This window comes from Dendrobates tinctorius, unplaced genomic scaffold, assembly GCF_039654945.1.
Source record: "Dendrobates tinctorius isolate UK_male_01 unplaced genomic scaffold, ASM3965494v1 ptg000171l, whole genome shotgun sequence".
Taxonomy (NCBI): Eukaryota; Metazoa; Chordata; class Amphibia; order Anura; family Dendrobatidae; genus Dendrobates; species Dendrobates tinctorius.
Genome location: NW_027361838.1, coordinates 12,294,269 through 12,319,211, shown reverse-complemented (window position 1 = coordinate 12,319,211; position 24,943 = coordinate 12,294,269). Strand labels below are relative to the sequence as shown.

Here is a 24,943-nt window from a genome sequence, read left to right as displayed (position 1 = left end):
CAGAGCTATGTCACACAAAATAGTTAATAAATAACATTTCCCACGTCTACTTTACATCATCACTATTTTTGAAACTTTTTTTATTAGGAAGTTATAAAGATTGAAAGAGGAACAGTGATTTCTCATTTTTCCGAGAAAATCTACAGATCCATTATTTTTTTTTTTAGGGACCACATCACATTTGAAGTGACTTTGAGGGGTCTATATGACAGAAAATACCCAAAAGTAACACCATTCTAAAAACTGCACCTCTCAAGAGGCTCAGTAACCACAATCAAGAAGTTCATTAACCCTTCAGGTGCTTTACAGGAATTAAAGGAATGTGGAAAGAAAAAATTATCATTTAACATTTTTTTTTTCACAAAAATGTTACTTAAGGCAATCCCTTGTATTTTCACAAGGGTAACAGGTAAAAATTGAGCAATCAATGTAATGCAAGCGTGTCCGGGGCATAACCATACAGGACACTTAAGTGTTTTGCAAAACGTCAACACTCCAATATTGCAAAATTTCTGGCTTCTTCACTATCCCCATGCTTCATCATCTCTATGGAGTCTACAATGGTCAAATTCGCAAATGATGAAGTCAGATCTTGGGATAAAAATTGCTGGGCGTACAAATTGGTCTGCGACTCCATAAGATTTACAAAATCAGTAGAGAAAAAGACTTTGAAAAAGTCAATTTCTGTGAGGCCGGTGGAGTCAAATTGGATTCCTGATTGTGCCACAAAACCAGGAATCTGTGGCTCATAATTTTAGTGAGGCAAGATCCATATGGGGTCAGTAACGGTGGGCGCTGGTTCATTTTCTGTCCTGGGGCATCTGCATAGCAGTTGAGTATCACTAGAGGAAGAGGAGGAGGAAAAATAAAGGAAGGTGGGATGCTCCCTCTATTAGTGTCGGAGGCAAGGAAAGCGTATGCCTCCTCTGCTGAGTAACAGGCTTGGGAGGAGCGGGAAGACATTTTTTTCCATTTTTGTGGTGTTTGTGTGTGTACCAAATTTTAATCAGATGGGTTTGTGATTGCTTTGTGTAAAAAAAAAATTATCTTCTATATAAAAAAAAAGAAAAGAATATAGAAAGAAAAATATAAAAATTTGGTAAAATAAAAAACAAACATACTAAATGGACGTCAGTAAAAAAAAATAAATTACTGAGTGCCCGCAAAAGACACTAAACCTGACTCAATTCTGTAAAAATATACCGTAGTAGTCGACGATTATTACGGTATACTTTACTGTCCCTAATCAAAATTATTTTTTCTCTTTTTTAAAAAAAAAAAAATTCAACAACCGGAGGTTGATCACTGATGTGTGTCAGTGATCAGCGCTCAACGCCTGCAGGACGCATGGATGATTCTTTACGCGCTAACATGAACGCAATTTATTAAAAAAAATACTGTAGTAGACTGATTACTACGGTATATTTTTACTGTCCCTAACTAATTTAATCCTTTCAACTAATCTAAATGATGATTAACTTGATTCTATTTTCACCCAAAAAAAGAAAACAACCCGAGGCCGGATTAGTGATGCTCGTCACATACCAGTGCTCGGCAGCTGTAGAACGAATGCACAGATGTGGTGCATAAAGGGGATAAAAAAAGTAATTGTAGTGGTGTACGTCTCATCAGCGGCTGTAGGAAGCACACACAGAGTGGTGCAAAAAAGTAGACTTTGGGGGGAAGTTGGTGAAAAAAAAATTTGTGGAAAACCGCAAGCTCAAGTGCGGATCAGTGATTTGTGTCACTTAGCGTTCGGCAGCTGCATAATGCACACATGGAGGTGGTGCAAGGGGGGAGGGGATGAGGGTATAGCGACAAATGGACAGGAACAAAAAAAAAGTCCTGGTGACCATTAGGCACGGACATTGATCAGTGAATTATGTCACTGATCTGCGCTCGGCTGCTGCAGGACGCACGAAAAACAAAAAAAACTTCCAAAAAAAGAGCAATCGAGTACTGATCAGCGCTCAGTGGCAGAAGGGTTGAGGGGAATTAGGGTGGATTAGGGAAAGATCAGGCGAGGATCAGGAGGGACCAGGAAATCTTTCTTCTTCAGCAGGATCAGCAGCAGAGTTCTCAGTGATGGCACAGGCTTCTGTGGCACCACAAGGCCTTGCACGATGCTCAGGTTGATAAAGTCACCGCCCTGTACAAATCCAAAGCTAGACTGAGGAAGTACAGGGCAGTCACTTGCAGGTCACAGCGCGTCTATGCGCTCTGACTGGTGTGATCGATATCATCGATCGCACCACTCAGAGCTGGCCCTGGTGCTGCTGTGGTTGCTAGGCACCAGCCTACAATCAGTGCTCTTACAGCACCGATCCTAGGATCGACACTGGTGTTTCAGGCAATCTGATTGCCTGAAACACTGTGAAACGCTGCGATTGGCTGTTCAGGATTGCATAGCTGATCACAGCGATTGTAGTTGCGAGAGTGGTGGGCGACGCTACCCCCCGTGATGAAGGCGCCATGTTCTCTGCTGTGAGAACCAGCAGGGACAATTACATGATCACCACGCGATTAGTCGCATGATTGACATGACGTGTATGTACTGCATCGGCTGGGAAGTCTTTCCCAATAACGACGTACATATACTACAAATGTCGAGAAGGTGTTAATAATCTCAAGGAAGCCATGGTGTGTATTTTTGGGGATTTATAAATCAAGATGGTTACAAGATTTTGTTTCCAGTTTTTCATCATTTGCATATCACTGACACATCTCAATCCTGTGATTTTCATATTTCCACAACTTTTCCATCTTGGCATTACAATAACTATGCTGAGGTGGGTGTTTACACATACACAAGTTTGCAAGGCCACACTTTGTCTACAACTGGTTCTGGAAACCTATGTACATAAAGCAAAAAGTAGGATAACGTGTATCTTTTTATTGTAACGTGTTTTAAACATACACCTCAAACAATGCAACAGCGTCTGCTAATATGTTTCCCATGACAGGAGTCTATCACAGTGACAAATACATTTTAAAAATGTCAATGCATTTCAATACAAATTGTTCTGAAAGCTAAAATGTATGAAAAAGATCACTGTAATAGATAATCATGATAAATAACTTACCCATTTTCTTAAACCAGTATGGCCATTTTCCTCCATGCTGACTTATATGAGAAATGATTTCTTCCTCGCCACCAGATGCTTCAAGAAACATGAAAAACAAAGTGTTAGCAACAATTAGCTAGAGAATTGTGTTAACGGATCCATTTCCCATATGTGCTGGAAAAGATGTTGATAGGCAGATTCTTCAGATGAAGAGGAATCAACCGAAAATAGTGTCTTTTTTGCCTTTGTAAGCCTGGTATACCTGATTTTCTGTTAGAAGGGATGGAATAATCTGCTGTGCACATACACCGATTATAATCTATGGGGTTGCGCACCTGTCTGTGCAACCAACAAGTAGACATGTCAGTTTATCTCCGTCAGCAGAATATGTACTGCACACGGATTACATAAGTGTGACATCCATGTGCCACGTACTGTATTAGAATGCAGAATAGAAATTACAGATGCTTAGGTGTTAAAGCTGTACGAAGATATAAATAGATATGGGGTAAATATACAGATATCTGTGATATTTAATTAGTGTCTTGGTTGTGTAGCTTACTGTACATGTATTTAACCTAAAAAATAAATAGATGAATAAAATGATGTACCCCCTCCATTTTTGATAACTAGCAAGGGTAAAGGGTAATGCAAACAGCTGTGAGCAGATATGATCAGGCTGGGAAAGTCCATGGTTATTGGGCCCTTCCCAGCAAAATACAAGCAGCCACCCCAGAAGTGGCGTATCACATTAGATGTGCCAGTTCAGGCGATTTGACTTCACTATTGTCCTGGCAATCAGGATAATGGGGTCTGGGGATCATGTAGGTACGGCGTAGTCAACAAATGGAAACCTGAAAGCCGTTATTATATAAAAGGTATTATAACAAAAGCTCCTACGCAGGTCCAACATAGTCCAGCACTTCCCATGACATTCCCAGGAAGAACATTTGTCAGAAACTTTTCAATTTTGAGTTTAAAAGGGAATATGTCCTATCTAAACTATTGATATGGGCATACAGGTTATAGACTGCTGAGAAAAGTCCTCCCTGTGTGTCTGATATCAGATGCCTTGTTGTGGATAAATCATATTTCATCACTTTATGTAAATGACCTGTGCAGTATTGCAACAATATTACAACTCTGCCTGCCTGTGAACTGGAAGCTAAGAGTAAGGGTACCGTTACACCTAGCGATGCACCAGCAATCCCGACTAGTGATATGACGCGGTCAGGATCGCTGGTGCATCACTAGGTGGTCGCTAGTGAGCTGCCACACAGGCAGATCTCACCAGCGACATCGCTGGGGACGCGGATCGCTACTTACCTGTCAGACGCGGCGATCCTGCGTCCTCCCGCCCGGCTCCACGCGTCGCTAGTCGGCGCCACAGGAAGCGCCGCAGGAAGTGACCGACGAGGTATGGTCCAGGAGCTTCTCGCGCGATCAGCGATAACCAGCGGGGGAGCCGGTCGGAGGTAAGTATCACATGCAGCGATATCGCTAGCAATATCGCTGCAACGTCACAAAATCGGTGACTTTACAGCGATATTGCTAGCGATATCGCAGTGTGTAACGGGGGCTTAACATTCAGATTTGTCAGGTATAATCACACACATCTCTGCAGTGATATCAGATCAGACAGCGGCCATCGCACATCACTCTGGTAACTCCACTTTCATGTAAAATAAGCTCTGAAAGCAGAGTTATCTTTCAGGCAGCGTCCTCCCAATATCTTGGAAAAGGTCATTCATATAAAGTGATAAAAGATGATTTCTCAACAACAAGGCATCGGATATGAGATGCACAGGGATGGCTGTTCAATATTAATAGTTTATATAGGTCAAATGAGGAGACAGATTCCCCTTAAGTTGCACAAAGGACCGTTTCATAAGTAACAAACTCTAAAATCAATACTTTGATTGTTGCCCCTACCCCATAATAATATTTTATCCATAGATTCTGGATACCTGTGACTTGTCTCTTTTTACTACTAGGAGACATCAGAGTCTTGTTATAAGTTTGACTGTGAAAGAGAATTTAGGAATAAATAAAATGTTAGGTGCCTGAATCATCAAATTTCCTGGTCCTCGCTCACAAATGTCTCACTTGCTGATCAGTACATTTTTGGACACTCAAATTATAGTCTTTTTCAATTTCCAGTCATGAAGATATTACAGAAATACATTAATTACCAAGTATTCAGATTAAAGCTTAAAGTCAAATCTGTTACTGATGGTAGGAGATTAGCAAACAATTTCACACCAAAATGACTTACAATTCAAAAGAACTTTCAATTCCACCAAAAGTTTCTTCGCAGCTATGTGACTTGTGCCTGGAAGTTTCTGAATTGCTTCTCCTTTCTTGTTCAGAATTTCAATACGTAAAGCTCCTGAAAGCATTCAAGAATAAAAATAAAACATTTTTAAGCTGTAGAATAATCGGCAATTCTACAATCGAATACTGTAGTCTAAACAAACTTTATTTAACTTTATAGGAGCTCTCTAAGAAAGTAATAAAATGGCCCTGTGACATAATGCAAACAACAGCCTGTACTAGTCACTTATCAGGGTAGGCTGCAATCTAAAACACTGCACCCAAGACCTGTGTCACAACTGACAGGAGCAGTATTGTAAACACATAAAACTCCTTGAACCGCGGCAAAGGGCTATGGAAAAAAAAAATCTTTTCCTCAACTGTCTAAACACAAAGGATTTTTTTTCTCCAGCCTTCGGTCTAATTCACAAGTCAGGTTTTTCAAGAAACAGTGCTATCCGTTTTTTTCACAGATAGCACTCGTACCTATGTCTATGGGGCTGATCAAGTCAAATTTTCTACCTTGTACCAAGTGGTACATGCAAAATCATGGTAACTTGTCAGAATATTGATGTAAGTATTGGATCAAAATCAGCATGCAATTCTATGGTTGGCAGACATCTCCCTGAATAAGCCACACAAGATGGTGGCGATACGCTTGGGGTCGCTTCCTTCTCCTTCACTCCTGTTCGCCAGCATGGCATCACCTGCAGTGTCTTCATCTTTACACTTGCAGGTCTGAGAGTATGTTTTCTTTGGATGCACAATTCTTTGGCATTATCCACTGTGCACTATTGAAGTCTTTACTATGGTCTTGTTATTCCAGGCATTTTATTTATCTTTGCCTTATTTGTGGTATGCACTTTATATCCATTTTTTGCTTGACCCCCTTTCTTTACCATATTACCATGTGTTTTAGGGTCTATATATTTTTGTTCATGCTTCTATAGTTGTGATATTATAGGTGCTATTCATTTTTTTCACATGGTGCTGTGAACATGGACAAATTATATGCTAGGCAGGTTGGGTTTACAAGCCTATACTAATTTTTCAGCTCAGTATACCAACTCATTTATGCGTTTAATCCGGTCATACCCACCAACTTAGTTTGCACAGAGTCGTATTTGGGGACATACTTATTTCAGACCAGTTCTTTTTGGAGGCGTTTCATTGCCTTAATGTGGACATGACATGTGAATTTACCATGTTCTGGTTTTTAAATGCTTTTAATATGGTCTCTTATCTGCATGTGAGATCATTAAATAAAGTACTGTTTTCCACTTTCACTTTTGGTGATCCCTATATTTCAGCATGTGCCTCTTTCTTTGTCTTTTGCTCAAGTATATGGTTTAGTTACAAAAATCTGACAGCTTTCTGATGTCATTCGTGTGCTGTGACTTTTTCACTGACACATAGATGTGGGAACTGGGAAGGTGGAGAAACTTTCTTTTATTTTCTTGTGAGTGAAAAAAAACTAATGAAACTGACCATACAATGATGATAATCACAGATTAAACTCAGCTAGTTTTTCTAGAACGTCAAAAAAAGAATATCTATTCGCAGCCAGCCAAGTAGAAGATTTATTTCTTCTCTCACAGCCCTTCTCCAGCAGCTCCTGAATGTGTGCTTACGGTACGCCTCCTCTGTCATTGAGACATAGGTCTAGTGAGAAGTGTTTCTTCAGACTGCATCCCATTGTGAAGCGTGATTAGGACTGGCTGTCATTTGAATTACATGACAGAGCCATTTCATTACATTCTTAGAGAACCCCATTAAATAGTTTTAACATCTTAATTTTGAAAGTCAGAACTATTTGTAATTATAAAACCAAAACAACTAATCCTCAAACAAATAACACAATGATCCTCTTCAAATACAACAAAAAAACAATAGCGACAATGAAGTGGCAACACGATCAAAAATAATATAAAAAATATAGAAATTTTTATTAATACAAGTTTTACAATACTAAAAAATTCACAAGACAATTAATCCTATACTGTAAATAACAATAGCAGGGATATAAAGTTCCCTGACAATCATGGACAGTTATAATAGTGACAAAGATAATGACCAAAACATCGTTATATTATTTTGTTGCATCAATCCCAAGAAGACTCATGGCTGTACTAGCTCAAAAGGGTGCTTCTACTCAATCCTGAGCAAAGGGTCTGAATACTTATGACCATGTGATATTTCAGTTTTTCTTTAATAAATTTTAAAAAATGTCTACATTTCTGGGGGGGTTTTCAGTCAAGATGGGGTGCAGAGTGTACACTGATGAGAAAAAAAATGAACTTTTTTGAATTTACCAAATGGCTGCAATGAAACAGAGTGAAAAATTTAAAGGGGTCGGAATACTTTCCGTACCCACTGTATTTATACTAGATACCACTTTGCTTGAAACTTTGATATACCAATCATAGATATTCCATACCAAAGGCATATGACTTAAAGTGAATCTGTATGTATTGTACGTTTGACTCTGAAACATGGATTTTTGTGATAACTCACCGTAAAATCCTTTTCTCCGAGACGCTCATTGGGGGACACAGATACTGTGGGTGTATGCTTCTGCCGCTAGGAGGCTGACACTAAGTGAAAAAAAGAAGTTAGCTCCTCCTCCGCCGTATACACCCTCGCCCCTATTGCGGGCAGAACTCAGTTTGGTGCCAAAGCAGTAGGAGGACAACAAAATCAGCCTTAATACAGGTACAACATGTCCAGAAAAGGACCACCCTTAAATCACATAAATAAATGCGTATTAACTAAACAAAAAACAGAGCCAACTGGCTAATAGGGTTGGTGCTGTGTCCCCCAATGAGCGTCTCGGAGAAAATGATTTTACGGCGAGTTATCACAAAAATCCATGTTTTTCCTTCGCCTCATTAGGGGACACAGATACTGTGGGACATCCTAAAGCAGTCTTTGGGTGGGAGACTGACTCACCGATCCAAGCTACATGCACCTCTTGTTTAAAAGGTGCGCCACCGCTGCTTGGAGAATCCTTCTACCCAGGCTCGCATCCGCTGAGGCCTGAGCATGGATATTATAATGTTTGGCAAATGTGTGCAGGCTGGACCATGTTGCTGCCTTGCAAACCTGTTCCGTCGAAGCCTGGTGCCGAAGCGCCCAAGAGGCGCCCACTGCCCGGGTAGAGTGCGCTCTGATCCCTGCTGGAATCGGCGTGCCTCTAATGCGGTAGGACTCCTGAATAGTCAAACGAATCCATCTGGCTATGGTCGATTTTGAGGCAGCGAGTCCCTTCCTGCGCCTTTCGGGGAGCACGAACAGCGTGTCTGTCTGACGAAAGGGTGCCGTCCGCGACACGTACCTCCGGAGGGCTCTTACCAGGTCTAACGTGTGAAGAGCCTTTTCCACACGGTGCACCGATGCTGGAAAAAATGATGGCAAAATAACATCTTCATTAATGTGACAAGAGGACACGACTTTCGGCAGAAAAGGAGGGGCTGGTCTGAGCACCACCTTATCCTTATGGAAAGTGAGGAACGGAGCTCGACAGGATAGGGCCACCAGCTCTGAAGCCCGCCTGATGGAAGTGATGGCCACTAGGAACCCCACTTTCCAGGAAAGGTACCTCAAAGAGATATCCTGAAGCGGTTCAAATGGAGCTTCCTGCAGAACACTTAGGACCATGTTAAGGTCCCAGGCGTCCATAGGCGCCTAATAGGGAGGTACCAAGTGGGAGACTCCCTGAATGAAAAAGTCTTCACCTGCAAATTGGTAGCAATTCTGCGCTGGGACAGGACGGATAAGGCCGATATCTGTCTCCTGAGTGAACTTGGGGCAAAGCCCGAGTCTAATGCTCTATTGACTGAGCTATCCAGGCTCTCTAAGCCCGACTGGAGAAAAGCCAAGATGTTGGGGATCGAGAATCTCAGCGGAGAAACTCCGCGGCCTCGATACCAAGCAAAGAACACCTTCCAGGTGTGGTGGTAAATTCGTGCTGAAGCAGGCTTCCGGGCGCTAATCATTGTAGCGACCACCTCGCTCCCGAACCCTGCCTGGGTTAGAATCCAAGATTCAACAGCCATGCCATCAAACACAGGGTCCCTGAGTTCGGGTGGCAAATCGGCTCGAGACAGTAGATCTGGGTGCTCTGGCAGGCGCCAAGGGACGTCGGCGAGCAGCTGCATTAGATCTGCGTCCCACGCTCGACAGGGCCAGTCTGTGGCCAGCAGAATCGCTGGCACCCCTTCCGTCTTGATCTTTCTGATGACTCTCGGAAGTAGTGGCAGTGGGGGAAATAGATATGGGAGGCGAAACTGGTTCCATGGCAGAACCAACGCGTCCACCGCAAATGCCTGCAGGTCCCTGGCCTGCGCGACATATGCGGCCACCTTGGCATTCACTCTGGAAGCCATCAGGTCCACATCCGGAGCTCCCCACAGTAGACAAATCTGCTGAAAAACTTCGGGATGTAAAGACCACTCTCCGGATGCAAGACTCTGCCGGCTGAGAAAGTCTGCTGCCCAATTTTCCACGTCCCGGAATGTGGACAGCCGAAAACACCGAGTGGTTTGCTTCGGCCCACTGAAGAACGAGCCCCACCTCGCGCATGGTTTCTCTGCTGCGGGTGCCCCCTTGATGATTTATGTAAGCCACCGCCGTGGCATTGTCCGATTGAATCGGGACGGGGTGGCCTGCTAGAAAGTGATGAGACTTCTGCAGAGTCAGCCGAAAAGCTCGTATCGCCAATAAGTTGATCGGGAGGCGTGCCTCCTGTGGCGACCACCGTTCCTGGGTTGAGTGGTGGCGAAACACCGCTCCCCCACCGAGGAGACTGGAGTTGGTTGTCATTACCAGTCAATGAACTGGGGGGAAAGGTTTCCCCTGGGCCAGAGAGGAACTGGCTATCCACTATCCGAGCGACTGCCTGACTTGAGAGGACAGTCGGCACCGCCGATCGAGCGTGAAAGGATTCTTGTCCCAGGCTGACAAGAGGGCGTGCTGCAGGGAGCGAAGGTGGAACGGGGCGACAGGTATCGCTTCCATTGCTGCCACCATTTTCCCTAGAATCCTCATCCCGGATCGGCTGGTATGAGGGACTGGTTGGCGAAGTGTCCGGACTCCCTGCCGGAGAGCTAGCGCCTTTTCCTGAGGGAGAATTACCAACCCTCGGCAAGTGTCGTATATCATTCCTAGGAAGGAGATCCTCTGAGCTGGCATAAGGGATGACTTCTTTGCATTGCCAACCATCCTAAGCGGGCCAGACAATCTAGCGTGATGTTGAGCTTTTCCTCGCATGCCCGTATTGACGGGCCCTTGACCAAGAGGTCGTCCAGACAAGGCAAGACGACTATGCCTCAAGAATGCAGTGTGGCCATGACAACTGCCATAACCTTTGTGAACACTCTGGGAACCGTGGGTAGCCCGAAGGGTAGCGCTACAAAATGTTGATCGCCGAAGGTGAAGCGTAGAAACATCTGATGAGGAGGAAAAAAGGGAATATGCAGATATGCGTCCTGGATGCCTATTGAGGCCAAGTATTCTCACTGCTCCATGGCCGATATGACTGAACGGAGAGACTCCATCCAGAAATTTCTGATCCTGATGAATTTGTTCAGAAGCTTCAGGTCCAAAACAGGCCTGACAGACCCGTCCTTTTTGGGAACCGCAAAAAAGGTTGGAATAGAACCCCTGAGCTCTTTCGTGTTCCGGCACTGGAACAATGACTCCGCTGTGCTGGAGCGATTTGATGGCTCCCAATAGAGCCCTTGCCTGGGTATCCACCCTGGGAAGCCTGGAAAAAAAAAAACCGTCTTGGAGGATATCTGACAAATTCTATTTGTAACCTGAGGCCACCAATTCCTTTCCCCATGCGTCCTGAGCGACATTGACCCAGAGTAGGAGGCCGTCCACCTTGTCGTCGTCGTCTGGAAAAGGCCTCGAGTCATTTGGCCAACGATCTTTGGGATCTGGATCCCCTCGATCTGGGCTGCTGAGTATGCATTTTCCCCAATTCCCCAAAGGGTTGGCTCTATACGAGACCTGCCGCTCCCTATTGTGGTTGGGGCGGCCTGAGGCGGCGGAATTGGCCGCTGTAGTCCACCCGGGGTTGCGAAAGGCCCGAAACGTGCCTGAAAACGGGTGACGAAAAAGCGTTTTGACCTTTTGTTGAGGGAAAAAACCCGCTCTTTCCTCCTGTGGAGTCGGAGATAAGTTGATCCAACTTCTCCCCAAATAGGTTGCAGTACTGATAAGGCCTGGGAAGTCAAGGACTTCTTAGTAGAATCGGCTCGCCATGTCCTTCACCATAGGGCTCTTCTGATAGAAATTGAATTAGGGGCAGCAAGTGCCGAGCAATTGGCCGCATCCAAAGACGCATTGATTACATAGTCTCCGGCCATCGCCATCTGACCTGCGACCTCCGAAATCTCTGCAGGTAGATCCTGCTCCTGCGCGACCTTGTTTAATGTTTCTGACCATGATATCATAACCTTGGCTACCCAAGTTGCTGTGAATGAGGGAGCGAGCGCTGACCCTGACGCCTCATATACTGAGCGAGCTAAGCTCTCTTATAAGGCGATCCGTGGGATCCTTAATTGAGGAAACACTAGGGACGGATAGCAGGGTCTTAGTGGCTAGGCGCGAAACCGGAGGATCCACCATCGGGGATTCCATCCATCTTTTAACGGAGGTTCGGAGCAAACGGATACCTTGTTTCAAGTGACGCTGGGGTATCCAGGTCAAGGAGCTCGTCTGAGTCGCAGTCTGAGGTCTGCTCGCTATCAACCACTGGTGACGGGGAGCGAGAAGCAGAACTTACAGATGCCAAGGCACCGGATAGACTGGACGATATTTCTGCACAATTGTCACTCTGTGCTCTCTGTTTGTGTTTGAGTCAGTGGGTGGTGTGAACAGTGTCTTACCGACTTGTTCATGTGTGTGCATGCCACATGTGTTTTTAATCCAGTTTTTCCGTGCCTATGCATGATTTGGGAGACCCCACCCCACTTTTGTGTGGCATGCACATAAAGAGCTGGCTTACACCACGTGCCCATACTAGGAAGCGCCTGTCTTCATCCTGTTCATTTAGACACTGTTCACATGTTCAGGTTTTAAATACATTAGATAGGGACTGCTTCAATCAGGGTTACCTTGACGCGGTGGAGCAGCTTGGTATTTTTTTTGGCAAAAGAATGTATTGACTAAATACCCTATATTTGTTATCTTTTTATCAGCATTTGCTGATTACTGTTACATGTTTTACTGCAGGATATTTCTGCACAATTGTCACTCTGTGCTCTCGGTTTGTGTTTGGGCGAGACAGTGTGGATTCGCTTAGCTCGGGTCTGCCTGGAGTGAGAGCAGCCCCTGCAGGCCGGAGGCTCTTGTGAGGTGGAGGTCCCCTCTAAGGCCTTCGAGCCACTGTCCCTGAGGCCTGAAGGGACTCAATTGCATGAAATGAGACAGTGATAGGGTCCACTCTGGGGGGCTTGGCACGCTGGCCGCGGTCGCAATGGAGGACGGACACTGAGGTTCTGTTAGGTGTTGGGTTCTGGGCGCTGCACAGCGGGAATCCCGAGCCTTGTCCTTTGCGGTCTGCCCACACCAGCATTGTGGGTTCGGTCGCAGGGGAGGACTCCTGGGCGCGTTCGGAGTCACAGGTTTCACATAATTTTTTACTCTGCGCTCGTGGAAAACTGGCCCCACAGGAAATGCATGCGGCATAAAGGAACATGTGCGATTTCCCTTTTTCAGTCATATTGCTGCCAGGCTCAATAACCCCCTCTGTTTTCTATAAGAGGGTTGAGGGAAGGGAGGAGGTGGAAACAAACCCCCTTTTATCGCACGTAGCGCGGCTCCAGGGACGGGGTCGCACTTACCCTGATCCTGTGTCCCCACGTGCTCCTGCCGCTGCCTCTGCGCTCCTTTCTCCCCTGAGCAGGCCGAGACGTCCTCTTCCGGTCACTGCCTACCCTGTAATGAGACCGGGGGGCTCAATTTGTTGGCGTCCACCCTAGCCACAGGGGGCGGCGCCGGAAATGACATCACGCCGGGGGCTGGACTTCCACCCGTGGCATAGTCACGGCTGAAGCCGCAGACTAAATTTCTACCCCTGCCCGCCGGCAGCCCCGCAACAATGGCGATCCCGCCGGCCCTTCTCTGAGCCGCTCCATGGACCAACATCCGCGCTGGCGGCCCCCGCCTGGGGGGTAGGAGGGAGGAAAGGAAATGCTGGAGGAGGTGAGCACAACCTTCCACCTGGAGCCTTCTCAATGGAGCTCCCGGAACGCTGCCGTAGGGCCCTCCCCAGTCCTCCATACCTGCAATAACCTCCGCTACACATCCAGCGCACCAGGTAGAGGGGATGGGGTAATTTTCTGGACGGTGCAGGCACCCTAGCTCCATCCCCCCTGCAGGGGCGAGTAGAGGGACCGTCCGCCGCCATGCAGCACTGCCGTCTAGCATTGGTAGAGCAGTGGGAGCCGCACAGACTAGTCTTGTGCCTCTGTGCAAGCCCATGGTTTCAATACCTAGGGGTGGACAGGGCTAAGTCCGGCATTATGTCCCACGTCGCGGGAGAGGATACGTGGAGGGATACTCGCACGTGCTCGCCCGTTGATGGTTTGGGGAAATCGGATCCTTTCAATAGGATGCGTTGCCCCTGTCTTATCTTCATAAAATAAAAAAGAAAAATAGAAGTCTGGGGAAAAAGACCCAGATATGTCCCATGCTGCGGGAAAGGATATGCGGAGACGATACTCAACGCGTGCTCGCCCGTTGATGGTTTGGGGAGATCGGACCCTTTCAATAGGATCCGTCGCCCCTGTCTTATCTTCATTGGAAGAGAAAAAAAAAATAGTCTGGAGACATCCAGACGTGTGTGCCTCCAAAGGACACTAAGCAAAAAACTGAGTTCCGCCCGCAATAGGGTTGAGGGTGTATACGGCGGCGGAGGAGCTAACCTCTTTTTTTCACTTAGTGTCAGCCTCCTAGCGGCAGAAGCATACACCCACAGTATCTGTGTCCCCCAATGAGGCGAAGGAGAAATTCTGAGGAGTTTCAGATAAAAACCTACTCTAAGCAAGCGGGTCTGTGGCAGCTTTTCCCTGCCAACTGCCCTGAAGTGACAGGTCTCTGCTTGTATGAGCATATAGGGTATAAGCTGAAAGGACAAGAGAGCAAAATAGGGCATCATCCAGACAGCAGGAGTTTTGCTGATGTGGCAACTGCTCACCTGGTAATGTTGTGAGAAAGCACAACACTCAGACGGCCACAGAAAGAAGGGGTCCAGCTGCTGCTGATCCGCAGGATGGTATAAATGATTAAATGAAAAAGTGTGAAGAAGCAAATATGGTGCTCTACTGGTATCTCATTAAATAAATTTGAGAATGCAGAACAGTTATTGCGATTTTATTACCAACGTGTTTGAAGTACACTAACTTCTTCATCAGAAGAACCACAAGTTAATATGCGCACATAGGCAGAGACCTGTAAATCCAGAAAAGTGTGGGCGGGGAGAGGATGTCGGCTTGTTCCCCAGAGGCTATTAAAGCAGTTTTTTCTAACATGCCACGGCGTTTCAGAGTCAAAAATACCTGGCTGAGTTCATAAAGCCAGTGCCTGATACATGATGTAACATGTCAGATTCACTTTTTTTTTTTAAATACATTTTGCCCAGCAGGTACAGTTATGAAGCTTTGAAAAATCACTTTGTTAGGTTATTTGTTCTCATTGCTGTAAAAACATTGCATCTAAGTGGCTTCAATACCGCGATGTCTGAATGGGGCTGTGATATATGGATGTCTGCGATACACAAGAGAATACAACAGCCTCACAGACCTAGCATACCGCCTACCTTTAAAATATAAGAAACAGGGGACACATTCTTGGCAGAGGTAATTGTTATTTTAAGCTATTCCAGTATCAAAACGTCACCTTTGACCTTCTTTATTAAACTCCCACGTAAAAGAAATAGCGAAATCTAAATTCTGTTAGTGTGATGCCCTTTTCATGGCCCCCACGCAGCATGATGCAACAACATCCAGGGACGCCATCATAGCATTACGGTCATTACTGGTGTATGGGGTCCGGTAAGCAGAAACAAGGAGTGAGGGCCTTGACTGGGTGAGATATGCTGTGCAGCCTGCGTCAAGGTAGCACAGCCGAGACACTGTATAAACAGCCTGGTAAACTTTGTGGCACGTTGGGGCTAGTGCTAGTTGCGATACTTTGCTTTATTAAGCCCATTACATTGTATAGCCGCACAGAGGGGGCCGGCCGTGACCAAGATCAGACGCTGCTGATCCGCCCTCTGCTCCTAAACTGCCGATGTGCCCAGGGTCCTTACGACACACTATACGAGTGTTCAGGGACCAAAAGTGATGAGGTGCACGTCATCGCCTGTCCGACTTGCCATTCCCCCATCCGACTGCTCACCCACCTTCTACTTTTCTGTGCACCCCCCCTCTCCTCATGTAGTGTGAAGTTGGAGGCAGTCTCTGTCTGCAAACTAATAAGTAATGCTAAGTTCAACCCTACCGACTGCTGTCTGTAACAAGATATTATAGTAACCTCATACTTATCCCCTATACACAGGGTAAAGTCCCGAATAGGCATTATGACTGTCAGCAGCATTAAAGCTCATGAGCAGAACCAGCCTGTTGCTGCTGGCTAGTAGTCTCAGTGTCTGCAGGGGCTGTTACTAGCACTCACTTGATAAGCAGTAGGACAAAGCACTTGGAAATTATGCTCACAGCTCACTGGTGAGTCTGCACCCCAACATTGTGCTGCAATGCTGAGCACACAGTGCAGACACATCAGGAGGCGTAGACAGCTACATGCTAAGGGGGACGACATCAGCAGTAAGGAGAAGGGGAGTCTTAAAAGGGTTGCCTATGTTTATCAGGAACGTCTGCAGTCACTATATGTGACTGAAGACCAGTGAATCCTCACATCATGCGCTGTGAGGATTCTCTGGTGTCGGTGGCAAAAGCAAGCGGTCAGGTGACCGAAAGTATGCAATATGCATACTCCCAGCCAAGCTCTGACTAAATGTGTGAGGCCTTGGTCACTTCATTTGTATTGAAAAAGGCCTCGCATTTGTAGTCGAAATGTGGCTAGAAGTACATATTTCGCATACTTGTGGTCACATAACTGCTCAGTCTCACCGCTGGAATCGGAGAATCCTCAGAGCGCGCAATATGAGGATTCACAAATTTGCAGTCACTGTAGACTTCAGTGAAAAACCTGGAAATCTCTTTAACATTTTCATGGGTAGTCCTCCTTCACTTCCTCCTGCTCATGTCTATCTGCTATAGCCAGTGAATAGCCACGAGACACACAGCAAGGAACTACTAAATTAAGTGTTCAGCTTGATAGATATTTGTACAAAGCCAATAAAACAGTTTTGATATTTCCCAGCAGGAACACAATTTTACTTTCAACATTTAAATCGAACAATTTTACCTATAGGATCTCCTGCAGATTTGATATCATTCTCTACCAAACCATCCCCATCAGGCCATGACATAGCCAATGAGTCTGGGAACCTTGGAAAAAAGGAAAATATTTATGTTTAGAGCTGATGTTCATACAACAGAAATTCAATATAAAAAATTAGCCCTCTCTCATCCCTGAAGGTGAAGAGAAGAAACCTCTACAATGAAAGTCACTTAGTGTAATTCTCATATTATGAGGTGCACTTTCCCCCCCCCCATTTTTGGGAGGTAAATGGGGGTATGTGTCTTATAGACAGAATGTAGTTTACCTGGCTTGCTCTGGGGGCGAAAGCTGTGGAGAGGGGTCACAGGAGGTGGGTTGATGCTGCAGGAAGCCGGTGGCGGTCTCCAGCAAAATGGTGCAGCATTTGGAAGTCGAGATATCGGCTCATCATTAAGTAGACATCTCAATCTGTACATGTGCACCCATCAACAACATTTTGCTGGAGACTTGTATGATTTGTATGACCCTCCTTTTTAAATTCCACTGCAGAGCCACTTGTCGCTGTGGCCCTGCAGCTGTTGCTAACTACAACTCCCATCATGCTTGGACAGGTTGGGATGATGGGAGCTGTAGTTTGCCAAAAGCTGCAGAGTCACACAGGTTGTGCAAAACTGCTGTCCCATACAAGAGTTTTGTACAACCTGTGGCCTCCAGCAGCATATCTCCCCTATAACAGTGTCAGCAGACCTGTTAAATATTTTACCACATATTTTGATTAAAAACAAATACATACTTTGCCATTTCATCTTCAATGTATTTATTTATAGATGATAGTTTTGCATTACGATCAAGTTTGGAAATGGGTACACATTTCATCTCATCATACAGTTCTTTCGGTTCCTAAAAGAAAAAAAAAAAAAATCAATAATGTGCTAGATTAAAATAAATTAAAATAAATTTTAATCCGACTTCCCAAGTATCAAAACTCAAATTAGACAAACAAGAGGCCATTGCAATACAATTCCTCACATCTGATTTTGCATCTGCATTTTACCATGAATGTTTCAGGGAACATCAAATTTTTATTACAAATAGTACTTGTAAATTAAATATACATAGCCAAAAACAATATGGGTGGAGGCGGATAGCAGAAACCCCCAACACTCACAGGAATATCCCCAACACTCACAGGCATATGTCAGGTCAAAAAGTAAACATAGAATATCCACCTCTAACAACACTGGTTAAAGGCAATCTGTCAGTAGGATCAATCCTGCTAAGCCGTCTACATGGGCATGTAGGGCAAAAGAAGCTGAATAAAATGATAAATTGATATCTGTAATCTGATATCTTATTCCAGAGAAATCCATGTTTTTCATGTGTATATGAGCTGTTCAAAACTATTGGCCAGACACAGATCTGCATGAGAATCTGCCTCCACTTATTGCTGCAAATGAAAGAAGACATTATCATAATGATAATGGCTTCTCTCCTGATGTCACTGCAGAGCTGTGTGTGATTATAACTGACACACATGCAGGTTCCTCTCAGTTTCGACTTCCATCTCACAGCCAGACATGGTTGCAATACTGCAGAGCTGCAAGAACTGTAGCTACAAATGTGTTTGTAATGAGACCAAGTTCAGTTCTACTGTACTGTTTTAGTTACTTGTCTCACACTGGTAACGCCTCTCTGCTGCTCTGGAGAAGGATTCTTCAGAGGTCATGTAGATTTCTCTGGAATAAGACATTGAAAACATTGTATCATTTTATTCAACTTTCTATTATTTACATATTCATATAGACGTCCTACGAGGCTTGATCCCACAACAGTACTTCCAAAATGCCAAGTAATGGGAGAAGAAAAGAAAAAAAGGTGTACTTTGATATGTGTAAAATCATGAATATTTCATTCATATGGGGTTAGTTTATAAACATTCAGTATTCCAGGCAAAAAATTTCCTCTTTCTATGTTCAGCTGCTATTAGTCCAGTCAAAATACGAAAAAAAAAAATCCTTTACCCCAGGGCTGTGGAGTCGGTAAGCCAAACCTGCGACTCCGACTCCGACTCCTCAATTTCCCTTACACCGACTCCGACTCCACGACTCCGACTCCCACACATATTGCTTATATTTAAGTGAAAAATTTATTGTAGTACAATGTGAACCTCAGACATTTAATCATTTTTATGATCCAATAATCAAGATATTTAGATAGAACAGAATATATATTGGTGTACTACCCGGTTTTCATTCTTTTTGGTACAGATACGATATGGATAGACAGATATGGATAAATGGATATATAGATAGAGCAGATTTCTAATGCTGTGTGTGAATGTAGCCTTAGATCAGGAATATAACAGCCATTTATAGGACATTTCATAACTTTCCCAAACTCCTATGAAAAAATATTCAGCACATCCTGCATTGAACTACTGTACTCAATTTATTATATATTTTAGGAGTCGGAGTCGGTCCATTTTATACCGACTCCGACTCCACCAAAATGAGCACCGACTCCGACTCCACGACTCCGACTCCACAGCCCTGCTTTACCCTGAACAAATTCCAAGAAAGCGTTTTATTGTTTTTTTTTTGTAGTATTACATGTAGGGAAAAACATACTAAAGGGTCCAAATGTGACGTCAAAGAATATGGCCACCAAAGCTATAAAATGTTAAATGCGACTTGCCTTTCAGTGTCTATCATATTTCTTTTACAATTACTACTATTATTATATAACGATTTATCTTCTTTTACAGAGCTGAGAATGATGAAAAGTCAAGAAACTTGCCCCTTATGCAGCCATGAAGTAGAAGATGATAGAGAAAGAGTGGTGATTGGTGCGAAAGGAGCTGAAGGGATCAAAGCCAGTACTGAGAGGGGCGTTAGCACTGTGGTAGCTGCTGGAGCAGTGGTGCACAAGAGATGTCGTATGAACTACATAAACAAGAAGCAAATAGAATTGCATAAGAAAGCTACTTCCGTTCATCGTTCACCTGCAAAGAGAGGTACACGGGTGTCTACTGGATCCTATGATAGCACAACGCAGTGTTTGCTCTGTGGACATGAAGTGGTGAAGACAAGATCTAGTAGTGATTTCGACGACTATAGCTTTGTTAAAACGGATGGATTTGTAAGGTCCATCTTGTCACATTGCAAACAGCGTAATGATGACTGGGCAATCACCATTCAAGGGAGAATTGCGTACTTTGGGATGGACTTACATGCTGCAGACTGTCTGTATCATCGTTCATGTGACATTAACTTTCGGACAAATTACGGAATTCCTATGCGTCATGGTGGTGGATCTACTACAAAGAAACCACGGAAGGTAGGGAGGCCGATGAACATGGACCAAGAGCAAGCGTTCTTGAGAATGTGTGCATTTCTCGAGGACAACGATGAAGAGCAAATGACTGTCACAGATCTTGCAAAGAAAATGACGGAGTATCTTGTAGAAGGAGACAGTGCTGCCTATAGTAATAAATGGCTGAGGTATAGGCTAGAGGAGAGGTATGGCGATTCGCTATTCATAGCAGAGTGTGAAGGGTTGCCTAACATTCTAACATTCCGTGAAAAGACCAGAATAATCCTGAGGGACTATTTCCGTAGTCAGGAAACGGATGAAGAAGCCCAGAAGAAAGCCATAATAGAGACTGCGGCCAAACTAATCAAGAGCGATATCAAGTCTAAGATCCCATCTTCAACCGATGAATATCCTTAGACTTCTTCGCTTGAATGTCAGTCTGCCTTAGATTATCTCCCCCTGAGTTTGCTTTGCTTGCTTGAAACCCTCTTCGTTGGAAAGGACATTCACAGGAAGGTCACAAGCATTGGATAATCAGTTGTTCAGGCTGTACGTCCCAGGGCTGTAGTAGCTTCATTGCAGCTTGGGTTAGCAGTCCAGCTCCATCATCATTTCAGGTCTCGATTTCTTGTAGACAGTCTCTCAGCCATGGGATAATGTTCATCATATTCGGAAGTTCAGCGATTTGAGGAAAACGCTGCCGCTTCTGTTGGCCAGGATGTACTCGGTGGTACCATAGACAGACTGGATACAGCACTGCTGTTAGCTGCGGACAACGTCGATCATAATATCATCACGTTAGATGGGAAGGGGACTTTCCACGGTAAGGGAATACCGTTTTGCAAAACACACTCGCCGAAACATAAAATTCAAGCCCTTGCCATTTTTCGACGCCATTGACCATCGTGTTGATGTATTGTGGGAGATGTCTTTATGCTTCAAACAGCCTGCACTAAGCTGGAATGGAATGATGCACATGCTACATAAAGACTGTGATCATCCGGGGTCGTCTTCGGTAATCTTCCTGCCCATCATTGACATGTATTCCGGAGACAAGTCATGCATCTTCTCTACTCGAGTATCTGTGCAACCTTTCTGATAAACACCGATCCGCTGCAGTTGTTACATTCGATCAGCCACTCTACTGGAAAGTGTCAGAAATCAAACACGAGGTGCCTGAAGACAGCCCGGTTCGAGATGTTGTCCTGATGCTCGGGAGCTTCCACACATTCATGAATCTTATGGGTGCCATAGGAACGTTGATGGATGGGAGTGGAATCAAAGAGATCTTGGGAACAATTTACGGTGACAATGCTGTGCAACACATCATGACTGGAAAGGCAGCTCAGCGTGCAGTTCGTGGCCATCTCCTCCTTTATCAGTGTCTTACTCAGCAAGTTGCAGACAAAGTACTTTGCGACCATCCCGGTTTTACAGACCTGTTGCAAGAACTTGAGCAGTTGTATGCTCGAACACTGACAGGGGAGAGTGACTTGAATTCGGTCATCACTTCTACCTGCCTTAGTGAAATTGTACACCTCTTGTCCACCAAAAGAAACGGATTATCCGCTCACTCTCGCACCAGTAAACTATGGCTGATTAGCAACAGATGGTTAGAATTGCAAGGGAGCTTATCGAGGCCGATCGTACAGGTTCCTGGCTGATGCACGTTCATGCTGTAGCCGAATGTTTGCCCATTCTTGCAGCTGCTGGGCATGGGAACTATGTGAAGGCCGCCTACCTTTACCTCCAGTCTATGACCACTCTGGAAGATGATATGTTATCAGTCTTCCATAGATTTATGAATGGCTTGCATGTTGTAAGGCGGACTGATCAGTACTGGGCAGGCCTGGGTTGCGACCTAGCCATCGAGCAAGCTCTGATGCACTCCCTAAAAACTGCAGGAGGACTCACCAGAGGAAGTGGAATGTCTGAACATCAGAGGGCCTTGTGGACTCTGTCTGTGCCAGTGTACTCTTCCTACAGATGATGCAATGCAGGGTTTCACTCGCCACAGCTTTGTCACCAGTGAACAACACAAGGAGGCAAGAATGTCAAGGATGACAAGAAATCGTGAAGACCTGGAGAAAATTGCAGATAAACTCGAGACCGTTTCACCTTTCTCTGATGAAGTGTCTCTTCGCAACATTATAACCGGTGTCAATGCAAATAAGGATGTGAATGTCCATAACCTGTTCACCATTGGCAGAGAAATAGTGGCAACAATGGAGGGTCATTCACTGTTTTCAGTTAAGTACAAGCGGTCAATGAAAGCAAAGACTCTGGCATCCAGTGAGGCTATTGACATTGCTAAGGACAAAACAATAGACCCCGCTCTTTTGTTCCAAAGGTTTCTTGTGGTGTCTCAAACTGCTGATCTTTCCCTTGATGAGGTGATTGCCTATGAACTTTCACCATACCCACCATCCTTCGAGGCAAAACATCTCTTACGCAAACCAAACAAAGCACAACTGATGGCTGCAATAAAAGAACAGAGTTCAGATGACGCAGTACTCAAGGATGTACCAGAAATGGAACATTATGTTCTTGACGGAGGATCTCTTCTCCATCGACTGAAGTGGTCAGAAGGAAAGACATATTGTTCAATCGCTGAAGACTATGCATCTTTCACACTAAAGCACTATGGTAAGGCTACGATAGTATTTGATGGTTACATTGGAGGACCAAACACTAAGGACATTACCCATCAGCGACGGCGCAAAAAACGAACAAGTAACAAAGTGAACATTGCTGAAGGAACGAAATTTGTCGGGAAAAAGGAGGACTTCCTTTCGAATGTGGAGAACAAACAGTCTCTTATCAATCTCGTTTCACAGCACATGAATGACAGAGGTTGCCACATAATACAATCAGAGGGGGATGCAGATGTGGAGATTGTTAAGGCAGCAGTGTCAATGTCATCCAACAAAAGTACTAGTCTCATTGGCGAAGATACAGATCTTTTGGTGTTGTTACTTCATCACGCGTCAACCAGCGATGGCAACAAGCTTTATTTCTACTCTGATAAGGGGAGTCCTGCAACAGTATATGACATTAAGGTTATGAATAAGAACCTGGGAAACCATGTCTGCAGCATTCTTCTGTTACTTCATGCATTCACGGGTTGCGATACCACTCCGCTGTTTTTGGAATCGGAAAAAAACTCGGTCTACACAAGGTTTTGAAGGGAGACTCGGTCTTAAATAGCTTAGCTAAAATCTTTTCCACACCTATCAAAAACATAGCTGAGATTGAAGACGCTGGGTTTAAAGCGATGGTGGCATTGTTCGGGGGCAAACCTGGAGACAATCTGTCTGCAATGAGATATTCTACTCTCTGCAAAAAAGTTGGTTCAGCCAAAATCTTTGTTACACCTGAACGACTGCCACTGACCTCCTCTGCAACGAAGTATCATGCCCTTCGGAGTTACCTCCAAGTGATGCTTTGGATGGACAATGGTGAGGCCATGGACACTACTGAATGGGAATGGGAATTGCAGAACAACAGTCTAGTTCCAGTGATGATGGATACTTCACCCGCGCCAGAAACACTTCTAAAAATAATTCACTGCAATTGTTCTCGTGGTTGTAGTACACTTCGGTGCATTTGCAAAAGACACGGACTTACCTGTTCACGGGTATGCGGACCATGTCAAGAAGGGCATTGTGACAATATGAGTGAGGAAGCAGTGTCTGATGATGAAAATAGTGACTATTGACCTGACATGCTTATTCAGTGATGAAGTAGGTCTTAAAATGCATCGTGTATTAATTCTATAATTTCTAGAAATGTACATATGTCATGACGTCATTGATGACCTCGCCTGTCCATGTAGTTAGTATAAAACTATGTATAAAAATTGTTATATGAAAATATATAGTATACAAAATGCAAACTCTTCTGTAACCTAAAGCTACAGCTTTGAAATAGGGAAATATTCGTTATTTTTAGTGCGATGGCTGTCATCGTCTTATGACATCATAGTTAGGACCTTTGTGGTGATCAATTTTTGGAAAACTTAATATGTTGTTCCCCACATATAATAGTAATAAAAAAAAAATCATAAAATCTCTTTCTTGGAATTTGTTCCGGGTCAACCCGTATTTTGACTGGACTATATGTGATACAGGTTAAAAATATTGTATGCTTTCAGAAGGTTTGCTCCACTGGGAAACGTACCTAAAAATTTGACTATTACACCTCCATTAGCAAGTCACTGCTATTGCAGGGTAAATGGGGCATAGGCACTCACTTATATGGCACTAACTTGACAGTAATTTAACCTCTGCACGACTTTTGTCGTACATATATGTCAAAAGACGTGTCCCTGGCTTTGATCTCTGACAGCGGCATTTAACAAGTGTCAGGCAGGAGGTCAAGTCAATCCACACTCCCATTGGCTAGCCCATAAGGTTATCGCTGGCCGCTGTTGGGCTGTCATAACAGCTAGGGTCAGCTGACGAACCCTGTGCCTGTAATTGCAACCCTCGTGTGAAATCCGGCCTTTAGCTAGCGTTCATAGATTGTGATTTTCCCTATACATTGCAGTGCTGATGCACTCCTATATATAGCACAAGCGATTGGAAGATTGCAGCTACACATATACCCGAGACGAGATGTACACTTTACTACTTTTTACTACTTTATGTAGGTCATTCTGAGTTTGTAGATACCAAACATGTATAGGTTCTTTTTTTTTTTTTTTAAAAAAACTCTGTTTATCAAACGTACAGTAGTAAACACAGGCAATGATATCCAACAAATACCATGAATTTAACACTTAATAAACACTTAATAAAATGAATTTAACACTTAATAGAAAAAAAAACCCTCCCTCCCAT

The 24,943-nt window shown here is 44.4% G+C and overlaps 1 protein-coding gene across 3 annotated transcripts in view; it reads right to left on the bottom strand.

Annotated features, from left to right (window-relative positions):
• Positions 1–24,943, bottom strand: part of SMCHD1 (structural maintenance of chromosomes flexible hinge domain containing 1) — a 636,391-nt gene that overhangs the window by 308,154 nt on the left and 303,294 nt on the right. For all 3 annotated transcript variants that reach the window (XM_073550884.1, XM_073550885.1, XM_073550886.1), the window contains 4 exons: positions 17,584–17,690; positions 16,815–16,897; positions 5,341–5,454; positions 3,084–3,161 (listed from right to left, as the gene is read on the bottom strand). In XM_073550884.1, coding sequence (XP_073406985.1) covers positions 3,084–3,161; positions 5,341–5,454; positions 16,815–16,897; positions 17,584–17,690 — 382 coding nt within the window. The remainder of the gene's footprint in view (positions 1–3,083; positions 3,162–5,340; positions 5,455–16,814; positions 16,898–17,583; positions 17,691–24,943) is intronic.